Below are 16,907 nucleotides of genomic sequence, written 5' to 3'. Positions count from 1 at the left end.
CTCCTGTAATCCTTATTTCCAATAAATTGAAATCAGGAAAGCTAACAAGATTTGTGAAATGTGCGAAGTGTTACCAAAGTGATTATTTAAAAATTAGCAATACAGTAGTAAATTGCCTTCATTTTTAAAAAAGTAACTTTTTTTTGGTATGTAAAATTGTGAGCTTTAATTTACTTTCATTGCTCGGTATAAATAAAATCACAGTCATTTGCCTTAAAATGGCAAAATAATAAAAAGCTTTTAAAAAAATCATTGAAGAAAAAAATACCCAAGTTGTTACCTAGGCAGCAAGTAAGTTTCATTAAACATTTTAATTAAAATCTTAACTTTTTTTATATGTCACTGTAACACCAAAGGTTTTTTTTTTAATATTGTTGAAAATGCCTATAGTTACAAAACTACATATTGTAGTTTTTTATATTTAATTGAAGTGGGAAATATTCCTTAGAATTCATTCAGTTGAATTAGGTTTAAGACTGTTACATGTTTAGTTGTAAGTGGGAAGGTCAAGGATATTAAAGAACTCACTCAGCTTTTAATTCTTGCTTGCTTGCTGCTTTTAAAGGAAAAGGTTTTTTCTTAAATAATCATGTTAGCTTCTGCAGTTTTATTAAACAGATAAGTAGGTTTTGAAAAGATAATTCATATGTTAATTATTGAGGACTAAATTTGTTCTTTTAAATCATAGAGCAGCAATAGGCTTTAAGGATGACAGATTCCCCCCTCTCCACCCTATGCTATTATTTAATCTCTTAAAATGATCAGATCATGCAAAAAGAAACCTAACCCTATTACTTTGGGTGGCAGTATAATGGCAGTGATACCTTAAAAGTCCAGTTTTATCCTTGTGTGTCCTATTACCATAAATTTTAGCTATAAATAAAAGGAATTATTGATTCATTACTTGTTCAGATACATTAGCGTGTTCATAATGGGAAAAAATGAGACAGTCCCAAATAAAGACTGTGTGTGTGTGTTTACACACACATATATACATATACACTTTTAAAATAACATTTCTTTTTTATGTAGGAATGAGTCCTGTCATTTTGTTAAGGCGGGTTTGGGCAATGCAGAGCTTATTTCACAAACATACTGATAAAGTTATCAGAAGATAATTATATTTTGGTTCTATTTTTATGTTTAAAAATTAAACAGGAAGATGGATCTGAAGTTGGCGTTGGAGGCGCACAAGTAACTGGCTCTAATACACGGAAGCATATATTGCAAGTCTCCACTTTCCAGATGACCATATTAATGCTCTTCAATAATAGAGAAAAATACACATTTGAGGTATGGGTTGGTTTGTGGATTTTACCTTATTGTGTTGTTACTTGAGTCTTTTAATTGTTTGAATAACCTAATGTAGAATTATTATTAAAAAGGATCTGAGTATAACCTTTCAGAATATAATCGGAGAAATACGTATAGCATAAAATTGGACCATGGAACCGTGAAACTATGAATGTTATACACTTCTTGTGTCATGTTTCATTTGGATTTTTAAGTCAACTTTGTTGAAATAGTACGTTTTATATAGTAAAACATAACTCCATCTAAGTTCACAGTTTGATGAGTTTTAACAGATATATGCACCTCTGTAACAAACACTGAACTCAAGATACAGAATATTATTTTGTTGTTCAGTCACGAAGTTGTATCTAACTCTTTTGTGACCCTGTGTACTGTAGCCTGCCGGGCTCCTCTGTCCATGGAAATTTTCAGACAAGAGTACTGAAATGGTTTGCCCTTTGCTTCTCCAGGGCATATTCCTCACCCAGAGATGGAACCCACATTTCCTACATTGGCAGTTGGATTCTTTATCACCTAGCCACCAGGGACGCCCCCATAGAATATCTTCCCCAAATTTTTATACTCTGTTGCAGTCATTTCCCTCACAGTATCTCCAGACCCACGCAGCCAGTTGTCTGCTTTATATCAATGTAAATTAGTTTTGGCTTTCTAGAATTTCATATAATTGGAACCACATGATACATATCACTTTTGTCCAGCTTCTTTTACATAGTCTAGTATTTTTAAGATTAATCTATGTTGAGTGTATAGTTCAGTAGTTTATTTTTATTGCTGAGTGATAACTCTGCTACATGGATCTGTTATGGTTTCTTTATCCACTCACCTCTTGATAGGCATTTCGATTGTTGGGTTGAATTTAGATCGTAGTGAATAGAGCTGTATGTTAAAATTTTTTTTGCACTTTGCATTACTGTGCTTTGCAAATCCAATTTTTAAAAATAATTATTTTTTTAATTGAGTATAGTTGCTTTACAGTGTTGTATTGTTTCTGCAGCATAGCATGAATCAGCTGTATGTATACAAAAATCCTCTACCCCTTGATTAAGCCTCTCTCCCACCCCCAACCCACCCTTCTAGGTCATCACAGACCACTGAGCTACCAGGCTGCATCCTGGAGTGATTTTACTTTTTCCATTTCTACCAGCAGTGTAGGAGAGTTCTGCTTGCCCCACATATTCTCCAAAATCTAATATTCTCAGTCTTTTAAATTTTAGCCATTTTAGCTGGTGTGCAATTATACCTATTTGTTGTGGATTTAATTTCTTACCTTGATTGCTAATGGTGATGACCATTTTTTTGTTAATTCATGTGCCACTTAATGTGTCTTGTTTGATGAGTTCTTTGTTCATATAACTTTATTGGGTTGTTTAAAAATTCTTTTATAAGGTTTGGATACAGATCCTTTGTCACCTCTATGTACTATGAATATTTTCTCACAGTCTGTTATTTGCCCTTTTATTTTCTTAATTTTACTAAGAGCAGAACTTTTTAATATTGACAAAGTCCTGTAGCCACTGTTTTATGGTTTGTACTTTTGATAGTCTAAGAAATTATTGGCTGTTGCGTGGTTTCAAAGATTTTCTTCTACATTTTCTTCTAAGTGATTTATAGTTTTAGCTTTTTACATTTAGATGTATGATCAATTTCAAGTTAATTTTTTTGGTATGGTTATAGGTAGGATTAAGAATTATTTCCTCTGCCCACATATATTCACTTGTTCATTCAACATCATTTGTCAAAAGCACTAACTATTCTTTTCTCATTGAATTACCTTAGCCCCTTTATTTAGAAAAAATAAAATCAGTTGACCATATGTATGTATTTTTACACACTCTGATCTCTGTTTCATTAGTTTCTGTCTTTCCTTTTGGTAATTTTACACTATCTTGATAGTGTCAACTTTCTTCTTTTAGAGTAACTATAAAAATATACTTCTTATTACTTTTTTCTCCCATTAAGTCATGATTTGATTGAATTATATTCAGTTAGTCTTTTCCCATATGTTTAATGAGTAGGTTGGAGTTGAAATGAGGATCATGTGATATTTTTAAATTAAGTTTAAATGAAAGATAATGAATATTTTAAAAGCTGTAGAGTTACTGCCATTTTTATACTTAATTGAAAATGAATTTTCAGATACAGGTGAACATTGGAAGTTTTAAATTTGAAATGCAGAGCAATTAAATTCTAGGCCTATTTTAATACTCATCTTCATATTCCCTTTATGTGATGATAATATAGTTGAGAGATGACTATTTTTACGTGATAATGCTTCAGAGAAATATTTTGAAACCTTAGTGTTTTAAGTCAGTGGCTAAGCCAAGAGATTTTGCTCTTGTAAATTTCCAGGTGTGTATTACTTCGGGAATAACTTTAATTTCCAAACACAAAATTATATGTGATTGAATCCTACGAATATTGATTTCAAGTAAGTATTGAGTACCTTACCCAAACATTGTAAAGCTTTTCAGGCAGGTAGAACTGAATTATCTATAACAGCTTGGATGTTTTAGTCTGGAGCTATCATGGATAATATATTTTAAACAAATAAGCTACTTAATAAATACTAGATTTGGTTTTCAGAGTCCTACTTTATAAAGAGCTGGTAAAAATAATAGGATAAACAAAATCATGAATGCATTTTCCTAAACCATTATTGGAATTGCTAGTAATTTTAGTGGTTCAAGCTTTTCTCCTTCCCTGTCTGGTTGGGATCGTTGAGGCTAACAAAAAGTGATTTAGGTAGAAGAAAAAATTAAGTAGAAAATTGCTCTAATATTTTAAATTTTAGCTGTGTCAAACCAGAATCTTGAGCATAAGTGGCATATGTAAAATGCCATTCCTGTGGCTCCAAAACCTCTGCTTGCATCTCGAACCAGGCAATGGTGAAAAGGCTCATGACACACATTCCCACTGTGTGCTTAGAGTCTGCTGCATAAGTTTTATTAGACAGCTATTTTGCAAAAATCTTCACATTTTAGAAAAGATAGTTAAAAGTATTTAATAATTATTAAAGGAAGCTGATCTCTTCCAATATTCTTTATGAGTTCAGTAAAATAGAGTATTTTTGATTTAATGCTACATAACAAATCTCAGCTTCATGTTGTAAAACAGCTACTAACAATTTATTACCTTTTGTGGTTTCTTTGGGTTGGGGATTCAGGAGCGGCTTGATTGACTTGTGGCTTGGAATCTTTAATGAGGTTATGTAAAGATGTCAGCTGGGGCTTCAGTCATCTAATGTTGTCAGGATTGGAAAATACTGTTGGTATGCACCTTTTTCCACATGACTGGAAAGTTTGTTTTGGCTGTTAACCAAACTTAGGGGATGTTAGATTCTCTCCATGTGGGCTTTATCAGACATGGCTGTTTGATTGTCCTTGTATCCTGGTGGCTACCGTATCCTAGAGTGAGTGATCCGAGAGACCCAGGCAGAACCTGCAGTGCCTTTGTGATCCAGCCTTGAAAATCACATATTGTCACTTCCTTATTTTGTTGGTCACTAACATCACCCCGGTAAAGTGAGGGGACCACACAAGATTAAAACGTACCAAGGTCACTGTGGGCCATCTTGAGAACTGCCTTCAAAAGGTAGCATTTATTATAGTGTCACATTTAATCCATAGTAGTCAGGCTGCAGAGACTTTTTCCTCTTTTTATATATTTTTTGGAATGTAGTCCATATTGTGATGTAGAACAGTTAAAATACCAAAATATATATTTAATGGTAGTCTGTACGTTAGATTTTAGTAACTAGCATTTAATTTTTGAAAGATGTATGGATATTAATACATGTTTTTCTGAATGTTCTTTATTAATACTTTTTAAAAATTACTGAGAATGAGACTAAAAGCTAATTATTGACAGTAGCAGAATTAATGTCAGACAGAATTTGCATAGACAATCATTAAACACCAGTGGTATTTCACCGAGAAATTATATCATTATTATGACATAACAACACATAAAGGAAAATGATTGGAAGTACAAGGAGAAATAGGTTAACTCCATTGTTACAGAAAGCCCTCACATATGTACTGACTATACAATAAAAAAGAAGGATATTAAAGATCTGAATTAACACAGCAAATTAAAATTGAAAGTTATACTGGGAACTTTGAACCAGAAAACAAAAGACACAAATTGTTTTTGAGAAATACCTTAGGCTATATAACCTTATTACTAAAACTGAACTAGGAAAAACAAAAAAAGATAAGGAAGCTATAGGTTATTCAAAATAAATATACAAATCTTAAATAAAATATTATTAGCAGGTTATATTCAGCAGTGTATTGAAATAATAATCCACCCTGTCCAAGTGGGGTTTCTTCCTGGAATACAGAGAAGGAGTTTGTCAACAGAGAGCTATTGAGATTTTATAATAATAATACAATTAACTGAGCAGACATCAGTTCAAGGAGAAAAATCAATGATGTCTATGGATGTACGCAAAGCATATGAGAAAAGTCAGTCCTGATTTCTTATTTCCAGATGGGGCACTCTTAGCCACCTAAGAATAGAAAAAGTACCTTAGTGGCATAAAGGTGTACCTAATGAGAGATATAATAAGGAAGCAGTAATTAGTAGTGAAATATTAGACACCTTCCCCTTAAGGTTAGGAACAGTTTATACCTGCCTTTACTCCTACTGTCCAGCCTTGTTCTGCAGGTCCTAATGAACACACTAAAAAAGAAAAAGGAATGAAATTTACAAATATCAAGAGTTGACAAAGTTTATAAGACAGTATAATTGTCAAGTATAATAACTAAGAAATTATTTTTTTGAGGAGAATTTGGGGTTGAAAAATCTTTCTATAAATCAGACTTACTGTTAGTAAGTCCCTTCTCTCTGCATCAGAATTAATTGGAAAATAACATGAGGAAAGGGATATTAATAATGATAATCTTTGTGGGAATCATTCTAAACACAAAGTACAAGACTTAAACCAAAAAGGCAATAAGAGAAAAGAATACGGAAGGGTAAATGTACCTGAATGAGAAAGCTATGTGTTATAAAGGAATTTGTTTTTTTTTTTGTTTTTTTAAGTCACCTATAAATTCAGTGTCTCAATCCAAACCTGTAGATTTATTTTCTATGAAATTTGACAACTGATCCCAAAATTCGTCTGGTCAAGAGAATGCAGAAGAATAGGCAAGGAGGGGCAGGGGTTTGGAGATGGGAAAGCCCAGTGAGAGGGAAAGGAATATGTCTTAATACCCAAACATAACTCGAAGTTAAAATTGTTTTCAACATGTGTGAACAAATAACTCATTTGAACAAAACAGAGTCCAGAAACAGAGTAGTATATACAGAAGTGTTTGGCATGTGATAAATTTGCCATTTCTAATAAATGGAATTGAAATAATTGCTAATTCATTTGTGAGAATGGAAAGAGAGTAGTTCCATATGTCATATCAAATGCAAAATCATAATCAAATTCCACTGATCTATTGAGATAATGGAGATTTGAGACTGCCCAGTTTATTGATGGAGCATGAATTTCTACCTAAAAAGGCATTTCTGGTTCTTTGACTCTGGTTAAACAATAATATAGGTAAATAGCCACTTTTAGCATGTACATGATAATTAAAATTAACATTGTTTATTAAGAGCACATATTTAATTTGCTAGGATTGACAGTGATGTGTCTAAAGTTTGTAGACATACTGAAATCATTGGAAGCTAAGGGATGTGCATCATCATCACTAAAACTGACATGTCTCTCAGTCCTCACCTACCTGTAGTCCTCTGAAAAAGCCTAAAACTATTCCTCAGGATCTTGTGAAAGGACGACGACTTGCTCCAGATCGGTTACACAGTCTAAATAACACCGTCTTTATGCCCATTCTTCCTGTGCTCCATTTGAGGGAAAAAAACAGCCTTATACAGTGAATCAAAATGATACATTCCAATGTGAAGACCTGAGCCATGCAGTACCTGTTGCTGTATATCATATACATGTACAATTCTCTTACTGTCCCATTGACATAAAAAAGTATACAACGAATTTACTGCTTTTCATGTTTAATATAAATTATCAAGTATTTAAATTTTTTTTCATTTAGTTATACAGGCAGTAAATATGGTCAACTTGGATTGTAAATTTTTGATAGTATACTTTGGTTATTTCTAGGAAAAAGTTGCTAAGCAAAGAGTAGTATGGATAAACTTGGGAGGAAGATTGGAGACTATTTGTAAAGTTAGCATTAGTATGTTGGTTAACACTTTATTTTTACCTAAATACTAAAGTAGGCCCCTACTAATCTCTGTTGGATGACATTCTTAGACTGGGCTTTATATCCCTGCGGGGAAAAAGCATAGCTTTTCGATGTTCAGTGACTTGAACCACCTTTTTCTCTAGTGTTTTCAAATAAGTGAGATTTTAGTGAAGTGTCATAATAGAAAGATTTTTGTTGTGAATTATTTCTTAAATGGAATTACCTCTCTTAACTATTGCCTGGTCAATTTTACTTACTAATTAACTATTTTAATCTTTCACACTGTTTATCTGGCCTGTTAAACTCTGTTAATCTGGTGAAATTTCAGGAAATTCAACAGGAGACAGATATCCCTGAACGAGAACTTGTTAGAGCCCTGCAATCCCTCGCCTGTGGTAAACCAACACAGCGGGTCCTCACCAAGGAGCCCAAGTCAAAGGAGATAGAAAATGGTCACATATTTACAGTTAATGATCAGTTCACGTCCAAACTACACAGAGTCAAGATTCAAACAGGTATCTGAAATTATCTTTTTCTCTTAAAAATTACATACATATTTTTTCTTAGAAGTTCTTAATGTTGGATTTCTATTTTTTAAAAAGTAATGTTTTTCTCTGTGCTGCATGATACATAGACTTACAAGATAAAGTGACTTTTATCATTGTATGTTCCTGTCAAAATACAGTTGAATCCAAGTTCAGTAAGCATTTGAAAAAGTAATTCATAGTGTGAACAAGTATTGTTTTCATATGGTTTCAGCAAGTGAAATACAATTTTATGAATGTTTTCTTATAAAAAAATTGTTTTTAACTGGTTAACAAATAGTGAAGTCTGTTTTTAAAACTGATCTACAAATTTTTCAAAATTGTGAGTTATCTATTTAAAATTTAATCTTTAGATGCAGCTATTTATATTCTGATAAATATTTGTTAAATTTCAAAACTTTAAAAACCCATATGATTTCTCTAACTTAAAAACAGAGATAACCCTGTTGTGAACAGTTTTTGGTTCAGCTTTTTTTAGGATGACAGTAAATGTCCTATCTATTGTATATTTAACAGTGTAAGGTGTATATTTTCTATGTATTTAAGAAGGCAAAAAGGCACTTCACCTTTGCTGAATATTTAAAACCCTTAGTGTAGCTTGCTACCTGGTTTTTAGATTAGCTTCCCAGTGATAATTTGTCTAATACATGTAATATATCTGTAATAAAACCATATTTTAAAATAAGTTAAGCGTTTAAAATGACTTCAATTTTCTGATTTTTATATATTAATAATAAAAGTCTTAAAATTTTTTTAATATTAAGTATACAGTTGATTGCCAGAATACACTGATTTAAAAACTTTGTATATACACTTTAGTTTTTCTTTTTGACTCTAAATGTGGTATCTCTTTACAGCCATGACTACTTTGTTTATTCATTGGAAACCATATCATTGATCCCTATCTTTGGGACACAGATGTATGTTAAAAAACTAGAACAGTGCTAAAGGATGGTTGTGGAATAAAATATCTTTTTCACTAGTGTAAGACATAAGACTGCAGTTTTGGGCAGAGATAGGTTTTGGATTTCAGAAATTACTTGTATCTCAGATTTGGAGGATGTGTGGTGATACAGATCTGAATTACCGAGCCTCAGACTGTTTAATCCTAAATAAATGTCTTTGTAATTCAGGATTCTATCATGCCCAGCTAATATATAGTATTATGATTATTTTAAAAAGTTTTCTTCATAGATTTTTAATTTTTGGTGTTAAGTATATAGTATGAAATACAGTTAAATGTGGTGGAAAATTTGACTAGATGACCTTTTTTACCATTCTTTTCAACTATCAAATTCCGTAAAGAAAAATGTGTTTTATTTTTGAAATGGTACTTAGATTATCTTGGCTCTTACTGATTTTTGTGGAAGTTAAAATTTTCTCTCTGATGCTAAGTATATTTCTCCTGATACATCTAGATACTTACATACCCACTTACGCAGCAAATATCCTTGTTATGCTTCTCTTAAACACAAAATATTATGCCAGGGTCTGGCAATGACCTCCATCCTCACATTTTAAAAAACATAATCCACAGTCTTGGAATATATTTATTTAGGTGACCAAATTTAGATGAACTAAGTGAGTTGTTAAAAAATTTTTTCCCTCCACCGTTTTATCTATTTTCACATCAGCAGAAAAAGTGAAAAATGCTGTAATAGATACTCAATTAAATTTTGCCACATTTGTTTAAGCACCTTTATTTCTACCTTCCCATTCTCCCTCTCCCTTCATATATGTTTATAGTTCCTGCAGCATTTGGACTTAATTTGCAAACATCATAACATAATTTGCAAACGTCATAGCACTTATCCCTTAAATACTTGAGAATATACTTATCTCAGAATTAAGATTTTACCACAAAATTGTTGTACTATATCAGACCTAGAAATTAATTATTGATTAGAAATTCCAAACATCTATATGCATTACCCATATTTGCATGTCCACGGTTGTCTAATTTTCATGATCTTATTTTTTGGGTCCAGGATTCACTCAAGAGCTCCACATTACAGTGATTTTAATGTGTCTTTAGTTCTATTTAAACCAGTGTCTCTATCTTTCTTTTTCCCCTTATGGTATGGAATTATTGAAGAAAAGCATTTTTCTCCTTTAGTTGAGCATTTTAATCTAATTTTATTCTTTTTCTTGTTAGCGTGTGGATAACTTGGGAGAAGACCCTGAAAGTAGAATTCTTAACCAAGGAATTCTAATTAGAAGTAACTGAATGGGCACACCAGAATGATCTTCTGAATTGTAGTCTGCTGTCTTATGGGTGTGCCCAGGCCTAAGTCAGCAATATTTTATGTGGTTCTTCATAATATTTCAGTTTTTACTCCAGAAACTTCACATCTGTCTACTATTGATAACCAAATAAACTGCATCAGTTACCGCTTTGTTTCTCTGCTACTTCAATTAGAGCAAATTATAAGAGAAAGAACTTTTATACTTAATTCTTGAGAAGTTGGCTTGAAGACTGGGGAATAACAGAGTAAGACAAGACTACTCCGCAGGAGTGGAATGTAGTTTACATTGTTGTTCAGTTGCTCAGTCAGGTCTGACTCTGTGACCCCACGGACTGCAGCATGCCAGGCTTCCCTGTTTTTCACTATCTCCTGGAGTTTGCCCAAACTCATGTCCATTGAGTCAGTGATGCCATCCAACCATTTCACCCTCTGTCGCCCCCTTCTCCTCCTGCCCTCAGTCTTTCCTAGCATCAGGGTCTTTTCCAGTGAGTCGGATCATCACATCAGGCGGCCAGAGTATTGGAGCTTCAGGTTCAGCATCAGTCCTTCCAATAAAAATATTCAGGGTTGATTCCTTTAGGATTGACTGGTTTGATCTCCTTGCATTCCAAGGGACTCAAGAGTCTTCTCCAACACCACAGTTAAAGCATCAATTCTTCGGTACTCAGCCTTTTTTATTGTCCAGCTCTCATATCTGTGTGATCACTTGGAAGAACCATAGCTTTGACTGTACGGATTTTTGTAGGCAAAGAATGTCTCTACTTTTTAATGTGCTGTCTAGATTTGTCATTACTTTTATTCCAAGGAGCAAGTGTCTTTTAATTTCATGTCTGTGGTCACCCTCCCCAGTGATTTTGGAGCCAAATTAATGATATTGTGACATTTAGGAATTACTAAGATAAATGACAAGAAATTGTTGAATAATTGATGAGGTGTCCAAATGGAGTTTTGTTAAGAGACATTCTAGTGATACTTTAAAATTTTTTTATTTAGCTAGCTAAATCTTGACAATACATGCTCTTTTGTCCTCTTAAAGTCCCCACGTTTCTCCCATTTGAGGTGGTTTTGGTGAGGCTTAACTTGAAGTCATATTGGTAAGATACTACTTAACCTCTGGAAGTCACAAGCAGTGAAAATTCTTTACTGATAATTTTACTGCTAACTATATGTGGCTTCCATTTTTCTTCTAGGAAAGGAATCATTCTAGTCAATAAAAATAAAATTGGTTTTATTATCTCTATAAAATTAAGCTCCTAATATTTAAAAAGAAAAATCCAGAATTAAATTTAATCAGTAAACTTTGAATTAGGTACTTTTTGTATATTTATTTGAATAGAAGTATGTGTGTAGTGTATATTCAGAGGTTGAAATTGATTTTTTTAGGTTAAGGTTGCTTATAAATAATTTTTCATTGTGTGAAATTTGCATGATAATCACATGGTAAATGTCTTTATTTCTCTTTTAGTTGCTGCCAAGCAAGGTGAATCCGACCCAGAAAGGAAAGAAACAAGGCAGAAAGTAGACGACGACAGAAAACATGAGATAGAAGCTGCTATAGTGCGGATAATGAAATCTAGGAAGAAGATGCAGCACAATGTGTTAGTAGCAGAGGTGAGGACTCTTCCAGACAACACTGATGTAGAAAAGGCAAAATTACTTTAACAGCTTAAATTTAGGAAAGTACTGTTGTATTTTAAAATACAATCTTCAAATTTTAAAACTGTAGTCAATTCACACAGTATTAAACATCTGGCACTTTCTTGATAGTTAAACATAGCTGAGCATCAAATTATGTGCACACCTTAAAAACAAACATGCTTGTAGTAAAGATGTAAGATCTATGTGAAGCCATTGAAATAGTGAGGAAAGAGGTGATTAGGGTTGAATAAAGTATTGGGTGAAGATAGAGAACCGAATGAAGACAAATGGGAAGAGAAATTGACAACATGGGAAATGAAAAAGAGGAGTGGAGGAGACTCTTAGGCCCCTAGCTTGATTGGCTAGATAGAGGTTGGTTTCTTTAACTGAAAAGGGGGTGGGTATGTACTGCTGTGTTCCACAGGTCAGTTAAAATCTTTTTTATAAGTTGACTTTATTACGTTGACAAAGGAAGAGAATTACGGGTGAGTGGTCAGTTAGTAATTTCGAAAATCATTTAAAAACCAAATCAAGTAAACATTTAATATGTGTTGGCAATTAGGTGACTGATTAGTTTTCCCATTTTCATTGGACATTCATTTGGTGGCAGTGCCTTGAGAAGTAAATGGAGCTAAAACCACCAAGTGAGTGGCTTGTCCTTTGGGATGCTGTCTTGTGGGAAAGGGCACAAAGAATAACATCTAGAGGATTATGTGTTGAGATGAGGGCATCTGAACATTTTTTTTTCAAATGGGAACACGGAACACCTTGTGTTGCATTTATAGTCTAAGGATAAAGAAAGGATGCTTAAAAACAAAAGGAAAGAACAGGGATGAGGGATAATTGATGTACTAAAGTCTAGAAAAAGAAAGACAAGAGAATTGTGTAGAGAACGCACAGGCAGTCAATGTATTAATGAATGCTACTGAATACCTCTTCCTGAAACCCAGGGCAGGAGGCAGGGGTGGTTCTAATGAAAGGTGGATACATGCTTGGATAAACAGGTTAAGTGCAATGTGGTGGGAGTTAGAGGAGTTTCAAATGAAAATGACTTCTTTTCTTATGTAAAACAGGATGTGAGTTTATGGTGCTTGGAAACTTGCTATAATTGAATACTATAAATTTGTGTTATCAGTCTGTACCAGAGATTGGCAACCTTTTTTAAATGACCAGTTGTAGCATGAAAGCACCCGTAGATAACAAATGAGGGTGGCTGTTCCAGGAAAAATTTACAACAGGCAGTGGGCTGTATTTGCCTGTAGGGTGCAATTTGTTGACTCCGGGTCTACACAAAAGGTATAAAAACTACAACTTAGTAAAGGACTGAATAGTGGCTTTTGGAGTGTTCTAGAATGGGTGCTTATGGAATAGAACCAAAGGAATCAGGGAGTTGAAGGTACAGTTGCGAGTGCAGCTAAAGTGATCTTACATGAAAGAAGGAGGTAAGATCAGAAGGATTTAGATTATCATCTCTTCTGGTTCTGTTTGCTACTTACAACTTATCATTTTTCCTCTCTGGCTTATTTTCCACTTTTGTAAAATGAGACAGCCAACTTTGCAGGGTTAAGAGTATCAAATAAATATATATAAAATTGACATATATATAGAGCATATACTCAGGTTGCAGCTACTGTGCTGGAGTTACCGTTTGATTATTACTGATGTAACAAGACCTGGAATCCTGACAGCTGTTGAAGAAAAGAGTACTAACAGTAGCACTTAACTGTGGGACAGTGCATTATTCTGCATCACATCGATTAACTCATTTAATATACACAACAACTTCATGAGGTTAATAATTTCCCAAGGACCCAGAGCTAGTGAGAGAGCTGGAATTTGAATCTCTGAATTAGGATAGTAACTTAGAAGGCATTAGATTATAGCTTCAAAGTGGATAAACTATAAGGTGGTATAAATTGATGTGAATATATTCCAATTCATCTACTAATCCATTTGAGCATTCACATCCTCATATGAGGAGATATGTTCTAGCCAGCCACACAGGATGTTTTCAATAGTATCATTTTTAATTTTCATAATCATATTACTGAAGTTTGATCTGAGTCTTAAAATGGTGCAATTTCTTTTCAAAGATAATTGTGTGTTTATATGGAAATATTTTTTGTTTCCGATTTTCTGGTAGAAATTAGTTTATTTTTTAACCTTCTCTTTTAGGTAACTCAGCAGTTGAAGGCTCGATTCTTACCAAGTCCAGTTGTTATTAAAAAGCGTATTGAAGGACTTATTGAGAGAGAATATTTGGCACGAACACCTGAGGATCGCAAAGTATACACATATGTAGCATAAAATGCGTTCAGAAACTTGATTTATTATTGGACTGTACTCTTCGCATGGACTGGGAAGTTCTTTTAAATCATTAAATATTAAGACGACCATCTCTTCTATTAAATTACAGTACATGTTCTAGACCATTCAGATCAAGCCTTTACTCCCTTTGAGAGTTTTCAACATCAGTTGATTGAGCTTCAGGCTTTACAACGTTTATCCCTGTAGAGATCATCTTTACAGTTCCTCGGGAAAATGTGAATGTGCTGAGTTTTGTTTTCAATACTGTATGAAAACAGGAAAAAATAAAACAAAATTTAGAAAATACAGCTCATTAAAATAAAATTGTTGGATTTCATTTCCCCAGGTCTTCAGTGTTCATATAATTGTGTTTTTGTAGTGTTGCTTAGCACTTTGCACATTGTATAAGTTGGGTAACAATAATGGTAAAAGCAGTGACACGATTCCCAGTTATCTCGCTCTGCTTAAGGCATTTCTTTAGCGCGTCTTGTTTAATTTAAAGGTTTGATTATATACAGAGACCCAAGCATAAAATTTGAGCATGCTTTATTCTACCACTTGCACTTACTAATCTAATAGCCTTATGACCAGGAACCTTTGTTTTGGGCTCAGTACACACCCTGATTTGACTTTCCCTACTGTAATTTGAGATGTCCCAAATTCTTAACAATGATTAGGTTTTGTTCTGCATTATTTCTAGAGAAAGAAAATATTTTAGTATGTATAAATTGTACAATAATTTTTTGCTGTTGTACTCACTGCTAATAGTGGATTGTATAGGGCAGTGTTTATTTCATTTATTGTAGGCAAACATAAATGAGTTCAGTATACATATACTCACTAATTCAAGTATGTCAGAGCACAAAGTTGGCAGCTGGTTATATTTAATTCAGCCCCTCTGAAAAGCACATGTGGTCTACACTTTGTTTCTGAATATCTTAGGTTCCCCCTCTCAAATACATATATTTTGGTGAAGCTGGGATGCACTGTTAATTTTCTGCTTCAGAATGCATTCTAAAGATGCAATAAATATGATTACCTTAATATTTTTTAATAAGATCTTCAGTTCTTACAGCTGCAATTTGGAAAGTGATTAAGCAATATTTTTCAAACCTGATGATTCTTGGATATTTAGCTCTTATAATCCAAAGAGTCATCATTTTATGTTTTCAAGGATGTGCTTTGTGCTGAAAATTCACGTCAGTTATCCTGTGCTTCCAACTTTCACCAATATTTTTTACCTGACTGATCTGCCAAGGATTATAGTTCGCTTTATTTTAACTTCAGAGTATTTTTATCTTCAATTTTATTTAATTTTGTTTCATTCTGTTTTCATAAGACAATGTTTCAGATATGTAATTGGGGCAAACCACTATAGATTTCTGTTGGTAGAAAGATGAAATGTTACTAATAAGTTTGAGTAACCAACCGACCCTTGGTTGACTATGGTAAACTGTTGATACATTTATTAGAATGTATGTCTCAGAAGATGATATCTGTTTAAATTTATGGTCAAGTTAAAACTGAATTCTAATATGGATTAAAAACTCCACGTCAATATTTTTTCCCCATGCGTCTTGGGTTATAATTTTCCTTTCAGACTTGGAAATCTGCTCTTATTGCATTTAATTTCGTCTCCATTTGTGTTGTAGAAATACAGGCCGCCTGCTCTTCTCAGTGCTTTCCAGTTTTGCATGATAGAGTTAAGATACAAGTGAAAGCTATCATGAACATTATTCTCAGGATGCTTTGACCATCCTTGAGCGGTAGTCAGTCAGGTGTGACATGGGAAGATGAAAGGTTTCCCTTTCAGACTTTACACAATTGGAATGTCTATAATGATAGGATGTTTATCTACAAGAAAATACTGGTATTGCACATTTCATTATTTTTTTTTATTGGTCTCAGTTTCCAATTAAATGATATATATATATATATATAACTTTAGGGAATAGAATACTTACTGTCAAGTTAATATGAAAGATGTAAAAACTTCCATTTGAAGTCTAAATGAGACATTAAAACAAAAATTTAGGTTGTGGTTTGAAGTAAAAATCAGTCAAGTTAAATTTGTATCATCGTCTCAAGTATGGATATACAAATCACATGTAGAATTCAGAGACACACTTGTTAGTTTTGGAGAACAGGTTTGATATCTGTGCTTCTAAATGCTTATAAATACATTAAAACATTTCTGAATTGCAGTTGAACGGTCAGCAAATGCAGCCATTTTGCATTCAGTTGCATTTCAGTCAATTGCAGTTGAGTTGAATGGTCAGAAAATGATGCTGTACTGAAAAACAAAATTGGATCACCCAACATGTTTTAAATGTTTTAGTGCATTAGCTTTATTTTAGTTCATAAAGCTCATAGTGATACATTTTGACGTTGCTTTCTTTTCAGGAGAGGCCATTCATGCTGTTTTTCTTCTTTGTTTTTTAATGTCTTAATCTCAAACAATGATCCTAACCATTCATTTAATCCTGTTGATGTGAATAGATTTTGGTGACTTACTTGAAGAATTTTAAGGAGGATGGATACATAGTTTTTCAACTGCAAAAATGATGTACTCTTTGTTCACTTGTTTAATTGTAATTCTCTGCTTTCATTTTTTAATCCAGGACAGTGTTTATTTTGAA

The 16,907-nt window shown here is 33.2% G+C and overlaps 1 protein-coding gene across 3 annotated transcripts in view; it reads left to right on the top strand.

Annotated features, from left to right (window-relative positions):
- The window catches only part of CUL3 (cullin 3), a 108,725-nt gene extending 94,109 nt beyond the window's left edge, over positions 1-14,616 (top strand). For all 3 annotated transcript variants that reach the window (XM_055573605.1, XM_055573604.1, XM_055573606.1), the window contains 4 exons: positions 1,159-1,293; positions 7,861-8,047; positions 11,789-11,934; positions 14,137-14,616. In XM_055573605.1, the coding sequence (XP_055429580.1) occupies positions 1,159-1,293; positions 7,861-8,047; positions 11,789-11,934; positions 14,137-14,268 (600 nt within the window). In that variant the 3' untranslated portion in view covers positions 14,269-14,616. The remainder of the gene's footprint in view (positions 1-1,158; positions 1,294-7,860; positions 8,048-11,788; positions 11,935-14,136) is intronic.
- The last annotated feature ends 2,291 nt before the right edge of the window (positions 14,617-16,907 follow it).

Source organism: Bubalus kerabau, chromosome 3 (genome assembly GCF_029407905.1).
Source record: "Bubalus kerabau isolate K-KA32 ecotype Philippines breed swamp buffalo chromosome 3, PCC_UOA_SB_1v2, whole genome shotgun sequence".
Taxonomy (NCBI): Eukaryota; Metazoa; Chordata; class Mammalia; order Artiodactyla; family Bovidae; genus Bubalus; species Bubalus kerabau.
This window is presented reverse-complemented; position numbering and strand designations above follow the sequence as displayed.